The sequence below is a fragment of the Leucoraja erinacea genome, chromosome 6 (genome assembly GCF_028641065.1).
Source record: "Leucoraja erinacea ecotype New England chromosome 6, Leri_hhj_1, whole genome shotgun sequence".
NCBI lineage: Eukaryota > Metazoa > Chordata > Chondrichthyes > Rajiformes > Rajidae > Leucoraja > Leucoraja erinaceus.
The window spans coordinates 82,319,447-82,331,747 of NC_073382.1; the positions used below are offsets into that span (position 1 = coordinate 82,319,447).

General features: G+C 44.4%; 1 protein-coding gene across 1 annotated transcript in view; it reads left to right on the plus strand.

Moving 5' to 3' along the window:
- LOC129698350 (F-box/WD repeat-containing protein 7-like) overlaps positions 1-12,301 on the plus strand; it is a 125,170-nt gene that overhangs the window by 16,056 nt on the left and 96,813 nt on the right. The window contains exon 3 of the mRNA XM_055637446.1: positions 5,129-5,341. Within this exon, the coding sequence (XP_055493421.1) occupies positions 5,129-5,341 (213 nt within the window). The remainder of the gene's footprint in view (positions 1-5,128; positions 5,342-12,301) is intronic.

A 12,301-nucleotide genomic window follows, 5' to 3' on the forward strand; every position in this document is an offset into this window, starting at 1 on the left:
AAAGGCTGGAGTGTTGAGCCATGCCAGAGGGAATGTTACAGTTGGGAGGCTGGCTGGCTGGCTGACGGCAGCAATAAAATATTGTCTGGTACATTTAGCCTGGAGTACTGGTGACTACAGCCTTATTGAGCTAAGTGGGGTGAAGAGAGTGCAGGCAGCCAGGATGGTGCCTGCATTTGCAGGGCTGATATCAGCAAATGTTCACGCTATTGATCTGCCTCCTGCTGTCCTTCCACCCGCCCCAACCACTGTGAGGCTTCAGCAAGTGTCCTTTGAACCCGGTCCCACAACATGCTACATCAATGACTCCCTGTGAAGCTACACTGCTTCCTCAAGCCCCAAGTACACCAAATCCCAGCTGCCGTCAGCTCCAGGGCAGACTAGAATCTTGGTCCAGAACAAGTTTAGTTAATAGAAACAGATACATAGAAAATAGGTGCAGCAGGAATAGGCCATTTGGCCCTTCCAGCCGCCACAACCATTCAATGTGATTATGGCTCATCCAGAATCAGTACCCTGTTCCTGTTTTCTCCCTTTATCCCCTTGATTCCATTAGCCCTAAGAGCTAAATCTAACTCTCTCTTCATGTATTGACTCAACCAACAGCTGTATTTGGGGACATGGGAAGGTTTAGCGTTGCTGGAGTTGTGGAAGAAATCTGATCCTCTGATTAGTGACAGATCAAATTTTTGATTAAACATGATGTCAAGGTGCAGAGTGAGCTGATGGCTTTTAAAATGTGTTGTTTGGTTTGTGTCTTTGGTGAGGATGCAGAAGAGGTTTACCAGAATGCTGTCAGAATTAGATGATATTAGCTACAAGGTGGACAAACTTGAGTAGTTTTCTCTGGAGTGTGAAGACAAGATAGGTTTATAAAATCACCCGGCATCAATTGGGTTGACCGTCAGATCCTTTATCAGGATGGAAATGTCAAACAGAAGCGGATATAGCTTTAAACAAGAGGGGAAACGTTTAAAGGAGACTCATCGGGCTTTAATTACAGAGACGCCTGGAATGTGTTGTTGGGGGTGGTGAAGGTAGAAGCAGGTATGATTGTGGCTTTTCAAGGGCTTCTACATAGGCACATGAATATGCAGGGGTTTGGGGCAAGAGTTATTAGTTTAGTTCTTCATGTTTGATACAGATACAGTGGCTGCACTAGTCTAGATGGGAACTTCCAAAAGTTGATTGTGAGAGGCAGTTTATAAGTAAAGGGATGTCTTGTTCGTGGGAGGTTTCAATGTGGAACGTGGCATAAGTCAGGCAAGGGCCGTGAATCCCTTAAGGTGATCTGAATGAGTCATTTGTGGATTACAATAAAATTGGTCGTCTACTAGACAGTACAGGAAGTTATCCAAAATTCCACCAGACTGCAGATGGCAGATGGATTTTAACTTCTTAATGTGAGGTGTTGCATAAGGCAAACCAAGGCAGGACATGAAGAGTGAAGGCAAGGCTGTGGGCTATAGTGGAAGAGTTTCCTCTGGGTGCAGGGATACACTTCTGTGAAAGGGGCAACACTGGTGCACAGGGCCTTTTTCCATCAGGGGTTTGATTACGAATGGGGGTGTTGCAGGTCTGGTTACATGTGGACTACTGCATACAGTTGTAGTTTGTATTGGTTTATTGTCACTTGCCCAGCTACAGTGACAAAACTGTTGCATGTTAACCAAATGACACACCCACACATGAATACAATCAAATCATGCGGAATATAGCGTTACAGCTAATGTGGAGATAAAAGATCGTGTGTAAAGGCACCACAAGGTAGACAGGGAGGATGTCATTAAACTGGAGAGGGTGCAAAAATGATGATGTTACCGGGTCTGGAGGGATCGAAGTACAAGGAGAAGCTGGGTCTTATTTTCCATGGAGCCAAGGAGACTAAGACGTGACTTTATCGATGTTTGTAATAGCAACAAGGCATAGAGTGAAGCTAATGGGATGTGGTGGGCAATATTTTTATGCAGATTGTGCTGTGTGTATAGAACAAGCTGCCAGTGGATGTGGTAGAGCTGGGTACAATGACATCGTCTGGCAAGAGCATGGACAGGAAAGGTCTGAGGGGTATGGGCCAGGTGCATACAAGGACAGCTAGGTAGATAGACACAAAATGCTGGAGTGATCCAGCGAGACAGGCAGCATCTCTGGATAGATTCCTTCTCTACACAGATGCTGCCTGACCCTCTGAGTTACCAGCATTTTGGTGTAAACCCGCATCTGCTGTTCCTTTCTACAGAGCTCAGTTGGGCAAATTAGTTGGCATGGGCGACTTGGGCTGAAGGTTATGTTTGACTGCGTGCAATTTCCAGTCCAGTGTGTGTGTGTGTGTTAAATATGCTTGTGGCTGAATAACTGCTGCACGACCTGACATGATAGTTAATGCATTGTCGCGCAACTGTCCATTCAGGAAATAAATGTACTGGGAGAATTTAATATCCCCCCTCCGTTGGTGCAGAGAACCAGATAGGTATTTGATGCTGGATTAGCAGAGGCTGTTGCTATCGGGTGAATGATGAGTTGACCCGGGTGCTGGACTGCACACACAGCCCAGCCGGCGGGCCAGCTGAGGAGTTTTGGCCCAGGCGATATTGCACGCAAAATCCGGCGCCTGGGCCAAAGCTCCTCAGCTGGCCCGCCGGCTGGGCTTTGTGTTCTGCTGCACACGCCATCCAACTCGTGAACCGATGATCGGCCACGAGAGGGAGAGGTGGTGGCGTCGGCGGTAAGCGAAGGTCCAAAGGTCGGACAGACTGACGGGGCCACGGGTGAGGCAGAGCCGTACGCGGTGCTCCGACCCTACAGTCCTCTAGACCTGAGTCCGGCCCTTCTGACCAAGCGGTGCGTGCAGGTGAGGCATTGCTGCCCTCCGCGGCGCAAGGCCAGGAAAGAGGGAACGGACGGGGGAAGAGGAGAAAGCGGTTAGAAACTTGATATCTACCTGAAGAAGATTATGCCTGCTAAACACTCAACAAGTGTCAATGTCCCGGTGCCTTCGCCCACTATTCTCCAGCCTGCTTAGAAGAGACAGAATGTTTGGTAGGTTGGGTGCATTAAATGCATTTTCGATTTGCGATGGGTTTATTGGAACATAACCCCGTGGAGTTCCTGTGCTGTGTTTATTTGTGCATATCATTGTTGCCTTTGCAGCTTGGTGCAGGTATTTGAGTGGAATTCCCCCAGTGAGCAATTCTGAAATAGGAATGATGAAAAGGAGAGTTTTGGGAAGGGTTTTCTGACTGATGTCACTGAGCAGGTCGTCATATTTCACAGGTTGCTTTTCAAACATCGATACTCTCCAATTCCTCCCATTAACCCCCTCACTACTTAAATCACTGCACTAATATGTTTGGAAATTGCACTTCAGATGGTCTGCCAAGTGTTGTTACATTTTGATGCTGAGTGTGCCTTTGTAGTCCCTGTGTGAATATTAATTCATCAGCATGATTCATCAGTTTGTTTTATGTGTGTTCATGTGTGTGTGCGTGTGTGTGTATCATTTATATATAGATTATATGTGTGTGTGTTTTTATATATATATATATATATATATATATATATATATATATATATATATATATATATATATATATCTATACATATATATATATATATATCATATATATATATATATATATATATATATATATATATATATATATATATATATATATATATGGTATATATATATATATATATATGAGATAGATATGTATATATGTATGTTCCCTCGTGTATCATATTGTTTACATTGTACTGTGTTTAGAAACAGAAAATAGGTGCAGGAGTAGGCCTTTCGTTCCTTCGAAAAGAGATCATGGATGATCATTCAAAATCAGTATCCCTGGTCCTGCTTTCTCGTCATAACCCTTGATTCCGTTAGCCCTCTGCTATATCATGACATATTGTGTTGTGCTGTTGCATGTAAGAATTTCATTGTTCTATGTGGGACATTTGATGATAAAATACCCTTGATGTTTAATTTGGGGAGTGGATGATACAGAATATTTTTCATTGCTGCTCTGGTGAGGGAAGGGGTGCAAAGGTTATATTTTGCACAATAGGTAATTGACTTGTTGGTTGTTAATTATCTCATCGGGGTGTCTCGGAGCATCTACTTGTCCTCGGTATCAATGTGCCTCATGTTATCGGATTGAAGATGTCACACTAGCTTCCGCTGCTAAAGAGGATGCGGTTACCCTGTGTGCGAGAACATTAATAGACCTTTCAGCCCGCTCTGCATTTAAACCTGCCTCTCGACTTCTCATCCTTAACCTTTATCAAAAGCCTCTCTTCTCTTGTATCAAATATGTTTTAGTCAGACTTGAGAATATGTTGAACAATGAATCAAACGCAGCCCTGTCTGATTATTCTATGATGTGGGTTTTTTGCTGTTGATTACATGGGCTCAATTGCTCAGATAACGCCTGTAGGCAACAAGATGTAGATGTAGTCTGAAGTAGGGTTTCGGCCCGAAACGTTGCCCATTTCCTTCGCTCCATAGATGCTGCTGCACCCGCTGAGTTTCTCCAGCATTTTTGTGTACCTTCGATTTTCCAGCATCTGCAGTTCCTTCTTAAACAAGATGTAGATGATGCCCAGACATGTGTTGATCAGTGACAAGTACCACACCAAGTGGCAACATTGAATTCTCAAAGGGATGGGATGTCTCGAGTTCTATTTCTGAAGATTCGCAACATTTGGCCTTGTATTGACGCGACACCTAAACAACAGTGTACACTGCTGCACATTCTTTACCTTTCTGAAAAATACTTGGGTGCTGAACAGGGCTGAGGTTGAATGCATGTCCTGTTAACCGTGTACTATGTTGACATAATCTGTGGTGCTGCTGTAAGTAAGAATTTCATTGATCTATCTGGGACACTTGATGATAAAACACTTGACTAGGTAAAACCAGAGCTGACACGTTTCTGAGCCAGTGGCCATGGCCCCTTGACAAACTGAATTTCAACTAAAACTGTTGAACTCTGTGAGGTGCTGTGCTGGAATGAGCCATTGGGGAATACGTTGTTGACCAAGTGCATGGCTGGTCAGCAACCAATGACTAAATATGCAGGCGGCTTTCATTGCAGCAACGCTGACTGTTTGTTGTGTTTCTCCTGCTCAGAGCTTCTCGGATGGAGGTGCAGTGGATGAGGAGAGTGGAGTTCATGGAGACTGGGAGGAGGGAGAGAATGAAGATATCGATGAGAGAGAAGATGACCTAAGCGACACAGCAGAGGGCATTGAGGACCATTGCGGAGAGTCGTATTATTATTTTGTTGCCGACCTCGTTCAGGAGACACAGGGTAGAGGCCTGGTCCAGCGCGTCAAGCCCAAGGTAAGAGGAGCTCAAGGCAACGCAGCTGCTGCTGTCCCTTTACAAGCTTTTGGCTGGTGCTTGCCAGGTTTCTCAGGCAGGTTTTAAACTTTCACTTCATGGGGTGCAGATCTGGAGTACATGGCGACCACTGCTATCACAGCAAGAGTGGATTCTGTCAGCTGCCCTGCAATGGGAGTTATGCTACAATCTCAGCATTGTGGCATCAGAAATCGTGGCCCCGTATCTGTTCAAAGAGCTCGGGGGGGGGGGGGATATTAATCTGGTTCTCCTGGCTGCACTTATATTCCCACCCAGTGCACTTTCCCACCTGATGTTAGTCCAACAAGGAGCTGGCCAATCTGATGACTAGTTGCCACTCATCTGTGTCATTTCTCCAAAAGTGTGCTCAAAACTTTCTTGTATGAGAAAAAAAATGTTATTAATTATGATTGGAAGCGATAAATGATTGTACATTTAAATGGAAATGCATTCATTGTTTTGGAGTCACTGGCAGGTGATGGTGCAGACAGCTTCAGACAGGTGAGTTTGGATGTACTATGCACTGGCAGAGTAAAATTCAGATTCAGATTCAGATTCAATTTTAATTGTCATTGTCAGTGTACAGTACAGAGACAACGAAATGCATTTAGCATCTCCCTTGAAGAGCGACATAGCAAACGATTTGAATAAAAAATAAATAATAAGTGCTTGAGTTTGTCAACACTGGGTGGAAAGCAGATGCCCAGGCAGCATTGAGAGGACGAGTGATTTGTATCAAGGTTCAACATAAATCCTATTACTTTGCCCACTACTGATGTTAGCACTAAGATAGATGTTTAAGAAAGAACTGCAGATGCTGGAAAAATGGGAGGTAGACAATAATGCTGGAGAAACTGAGTGGGTGAGGCAGCATCTATGGAGTGAAGGAATAGGTGACGTTTCGGGTCGAGATCCTTCGTCAGTCTGAAAAAGGTCTCACCCCGAAATGTCACCTACTCCTTCACTCCATAGATACTGCCTCACCTGCTGAGTTTCTCCAGCATTTTTGTCTACCGTAGCAATGAGATAAATTCTCAGTTCAGATTTAGTCTTTGCATCGTAAGCAAATCTTGGTTAACGGAGCGATCCTCGGGTAATCAGGCTTGTCGGCATGCTTGTACGCCTGAGTGGACCATTTATTAAAACAAGTGGAAAGTTAAAGCCACGTGCACGTTAACAAAGCTTGAGAGTTGCTTGCGTCAGGATTATGGGGCACTGATCCAGTTCTAACAGTGTTTGTCTTTAGGGGTGAATTTGGAAATTCTAATGCATTTCTAGCTGACTGGATAAAAGAGCCTTTTGCTGGATGCTGGACAGTTTGCAAAAAATGTTTCTATTCTGAATAAGAAAAATGCAAATGCTTTTTCTCTTTCCGTCTTATTGCAAAATTGTTTTTTTTTTAAACCTTCCATTGCAAAGTTTAATAGTTAAGCAGAAGCTAGATAGGTCTCTTAAAGCGCTCTTAAAGATAGCAGAGTCAGGGGATATGGGGAGAAGGCAGGAGCGGGGTACTGATTGGTGATGATCAACCATGATCATATTGAATGGCGGTGCTGGCTCGAAGGGCTGAATGGCCTACTCCTCCACCTATTGTCTTGTTTTCCATTTTACTGATGTAAAGTTACAAACCCTGGAACTTGCTCTTTTTTTCTATGATCATTCTAATTTTCATGGTTTTAGCAACCAGGCTTTGTCTTTGAGTGTCTGGTCATGGATGGTATGTATAAGGTCTGGATGTGTAACAGTGTACCAAAGCTGTAGATTCTGTAGTCTGAGCATGGGGTGGAAATGTTTGATCATAATCTGTTGGAAATGAAGGCGTTCCGTCTCTCTCTTCTGTTCCACTGTTGGCTTGAACACCATCCCTCCAACTATGATGGTTTGTCTCTAAATCTGGCTGACTTTCAGGCTTCATATTGAAATCAACAGATTGTCTGTCTGTTTTATTGTGGTATTGTCCAGGGTGGAGACACTCCAGCTTTATCGTGTATAAAGACCGTGTGTGGAAGTAACAAAGGGGGCTCTCTTAACAGTTGCACAGCACCCTCTGTGACCTGTGGCTGTCAATATCTAGTATGGAAACACAATGGTAGAAAGATTGCTAATGGCTCTCAATTCACATGCTTTCATGAAGACTGCAATAAAATGTTTAAGATAGCTGTGCAAAATGTGTTTGCAATACCCTCTTCAACTAGAGAAAGGATTCATCGTTTAACTTGAAATGCCCAAAAACGCTGTCAAGATTTCTTGATTTGGGTAGCATCTGTATAAAGTGAGTGTGCAGAAGTAATTTGGTTTACGTACATTTAGGGGGCTGACCCACTGCAGCGACATAATCTGCGAGATTAGACGAGTTTGCCCTCGACTCAAACCCGCAGCATGGTCGACACGTGGACCCTCCTTCATGCTCGAGGGGAGTTCCTGCATACTCGCGGCCTCAGCTAGGTCGCATAAAAACTTTCAGCACGTTGAAACGTGTTCAGCATGTCGGCATGGTACTTTGCAACTCGTAGTGCAGTGGAGTGGTCAATCTCCTTTGCTGACTGGGCATTTTGATTGGCTCATTGGAGTCTTCAGGACCAGGGAAAACCGACCGGTTTTGCGATGCGCGTGCACGCGCGCGCGGTCGATCCAGCTCGCTGTTTCAACGAGGACGGTCGATCCAGCTCGAGATTTTCCAGGTGAGTGCCCTCGAGCTTGATGGTCGAAGACACTCTTCTTAACTCGCGGATTAGGTCGCCACAGCCCCTTAAAGTTATCGAGGTAATAGTGGACATAAAATCTTGACCCAATGAGAGGCATGAAGGGATGGTCCTATTATAGACAATAAACAATAGGTGCAGGAGTTGGCCATTAATTTGCACTTGGATATGTTTTTTTGCAGATTTGTAATCAGCAATACAAGATCTACAGAGTAAAGGGCCTGTCCCACCAGCATGCGGCTAGTGCTAGCGCGACCAAACGTGGTCGCTTGAGGCGTACGGCTTCGCGGGGCTGGTCCCAATTCGAACCGCGGAGGCGTATGGAGTTGTGCGGGGCTGGTCCCGACACCATACTCACCAATCAGCTGGGCAGGAGGCGGGCCGAGTGAATTTGGACATCACACGGCGTGGGTGGTGACGTCATCACGCAACGGCACGCCGGGCGGTTACGTCATCGCGCAACACCACGCGCTAGGCGTACGCCATCAAGATGCTGCGTATTGCGTCAAGACACTGCGTACGATGTCGAGACGCTGCGTACAGCCTCAATGCGGCTGCGGACCTACAGGCCGTTGTCGCGCGGGTTTTTCGGACAGTGCAAGATTTTTGGAGCCCCGCGCGATGTCGGGGCCAACCCTGCACAAATCCGTACGCCTCCGCCGATCGAAGTGGGACCGGCCCCACGAGGCTGTACGGCTCAAGCGACCACGCTTGGTCGCGCTAGACGCATGCTATCGCATGCTGGTGAGACAGGCCCTTAAGTGTAGAGAGGCATGGGCAACAAAGAAAGCCTCTGCTGGATAGTAATAATCTTCCCGCTATTTAGAGTGAAATGCCCACACTTCCTGTTGGGATCTGTGGAAAGGAAAGAAAAACTAACAACATTTAGGTCTGTTTTTTTTCCCTTTCAGTGGGTTCTGCTTGACTTGCTGAATAGTATTTTATGGAACCTGTCGAAATGTAAGTGTAGACAGGATATATGGCCCATTAAGCCTGCACTAAAAAATTACACCCAGCCCTGTTTCCCAGATCTTTCCCCGTGGTTCCGCAGTTTCCTATATATCTATGCTGGCTCGAAGGGCCGAATGGCCTACTCCTGCACGAACTCTCCACCAGGGGCCGTATGATGCCTACAGTCTGTCTGTTTTTTCGCCTTTTTGTTATTTTTACCGTATGATGCCTACAGTCTGTCTGTTTTTTCGCCTTTTTGTTATTTTTAGTCTGTTTTAAAGTATGTTTTTGGATGTTTTTTAGTCTTTTTATGTGGGGGAGGTGGGGAGGGTAAGGAGGAAACCGTTTCTCAGTCACTTACTGGTCGAGGATCCGACTTACAAACCCACATGGCCCAGACCAGCCAGATAATTGAAAGCCCTTGTCCCCGTGCCTTTATCCACTCATTAAACAAAATAATTGCATTATAAAATATTATCCTGGCTTTCCTTGATTAATCCATACTTAACCAGGACAAAAGTATTAGACATCTATATCAATTCTTGCACCATGTTTATCGCTGAGCTAAACTGGCTTGTTTCTGGGTTTGAGTTGCACAACTGCAGTGTTTTTGAAGAAGCTGAACTTCATCCACTCATTTCCTGCGTCAAATTCCGGGGAGACCCCCGTATCGACAGCACATAAGTGGGATGGAAACAAGGTCTCCGGCGCTGCAACTGTAAGGAGCACCCTACCGTTGCGTCCCATTCTGTAAGGAAACAAACCACTTGGCCCAAACCCCAGCCAGATAACTGAAAGCCCTTGCCCCCGTGCCTTTATCCACTGAACAAAATCAATCCAGTAAATTCAAATTCTACTAGCAGCTTTTGTTTTAAAAAGTATAATAAATTCAAATTCTACTAGCAGCTTTTGTTTTAAAAAGTATAATAAGATTTGCATTTCAACAGTGCTTTTCATTAAGTCTGAATGTTCCTAACTTCCTAACTGATTAGCACACAGCAAAAGCTTTTCACTGTACCTCGGTACATGTGACAATAAACCGAAACATCCGGTGAAGTATTACTTGAACTGTTTCTGCTGGAATGTTGCAAAAGTGACGACTGATTTGCACTAGGTATCCTATCTCCAAGAAACTTTCTATCAATTGCCTTTTTAAGATGTTGGTTGAGATAAGTATTGGTCCCATATCACAGGGAGATGTAGGCAGCTCTTAGAGATAATGCAGTGGAATGTTTGCATTCACCCAAGGGCAGATGGGACCCAGTTTCTAGCGTGTGTCCAATTAAATCCCATTTGTCTGATGTCCTGTTAACATAGTTATTGCCTTGTGATTGGAGACCCACACAAACACACTCTATTCTTCAATGTTCTGTTCGGTCGCTATTACTGCTGCTTGCACTTGAGATGGTGCATGGCAATCTGTCCTGCAGCAGGCCTAATGCCCCTGTCTCACTTAGGAAACCTCTGGAGACTTTGCGCCCCACCCAAGGTTTCTGTGCGGTTCCTGGAGGTTTTTGTCAGTCTCCCTACCTGCTTCCATTACCTGCAACCTCCGGGAACCGCACGGAAACCTTGTGTGGGACGCAAAGTCTCCATAGGTTTCCGTTCAGGTTTCCGAAGTGGAACAGGGGTATAATGATTACCAAAGCTCCTTTCAGATCATGGATAGGCTCTGGCCTGGACTGTGATGCTCACCTTTTGAAAGCAAATTTCATAGATTTATTTGTTTATTTTTTGCATAATTTTGCGATCCATTCTCATGAGGATGCAAGTCGTGCACTATTTAATTTCCATGTTAAAGTCAATTAATTTAAGGTCATTTCCAAGGGTGTTAATTCTCAGGCTGAGGTACCAGACAAGGCTAGCATAGCAGGTTCCTTCTCATGCAATATGTATAGTTACATGAATTTCAAGCTTTGCAGTTTGAACCTTCAGCAGAGGTGATCTTTTGATGTTGAATAATGCAGATATGACCACCTTCTGACTTCCGACACTGGACAACCAATGATGGGTTTAATGGAAATCTGATACTTTAATTCTTTTTCCGGATGTTGTATTAAATGTTCATATTTTCCTCTGGTGGAATATGAACGGTGTGTTAGCTGATCTCGGCACAGAACCGTTCTGCAAAGGGATAAGTTCAGTGGAGATATCTTCAGGTTTGGTCACTACATTATCCTTTTGCTAGCAACAGAAGACACTCTGGAAGGCAGGTTATTTTCTCAACACCCACAGTTTAAATGTGTCATTGTGGATGGAACCGTCAGAGCTGCCGACTATCTCCATGGAAACTGCAATTGTGATGCTATTACGCTCAGACACATGGGCACATAAAAATATCTCTTTTTAAGGTTTCGAGTAGAAATTGATGCTCTGCTTGCATGTTGTGTTTGGATAGACTGGGACTCCCAATTCCAGCTGCTTTATTTGTCAAAACGTTTGGAGTTTTTGAGTGTTTTCAAATGATGGTGTCCACGTTGTTTCTGGGACATGAAATGGAGAGTTTTAAATTATCGTGCAAGCCGTTACAAACATGTGAAGATTGCAACATGGTGGGGAGATAGGGGTCAAATCAGCAATTAATAAATCTTTCTTTTCAAACAATCTTTCAATTTAGCTAATTATATCGTAGCCCTCTGGTGTCCCAGAGCAAACTGAACACTACAAATTGCCTTTTGAATTGTAGAAATGCAGCGACTATTTTGTGCTGTACAAGTAGATGCATTATTTCTTAAATTTGTCTGTCTTTGTGAGACTGAGAAACATTGACCATGATGTCGCAAACTTCCTGCTTCAAAATCAGTAAACATTCCAACGTATGATCTGGAGAATGCACTACTGCCGACCTTGCACATAACACTCCAATAACGCAACGATGTGTGCAACAGTGGCGAGCCACCGTATAGCAGAAGGTGACAAAGAATGGAACCTGTAATAATGTGGTTCGGAGTGTTCCGATGAATACTGTCCTCTGGCCCTTGTCAGGAGTTTGCATCTGTGAAAATAATAATAATATCTTTTATTGTCATTGCACAAAAGCGCAACGAGATTTGGTATGCAGCTTCCCACTGACTGTCATAACATAAATAACTAATAAAATTTAAAATTAGATATCCCGAGAACATGGATTGTAATAGAACAGTAAAACAGTCAAAATAGTTCAACAGACTAAAGTGCATATGTGTCTGTGTGTCATGACCATCCGAGGGAGACAGTCCAGGGGGGATGGGGGCACTCATCAGGGCCGGTTCAGAGCAGCTATAGCTCTGGGAATTAAGCTGTTTCT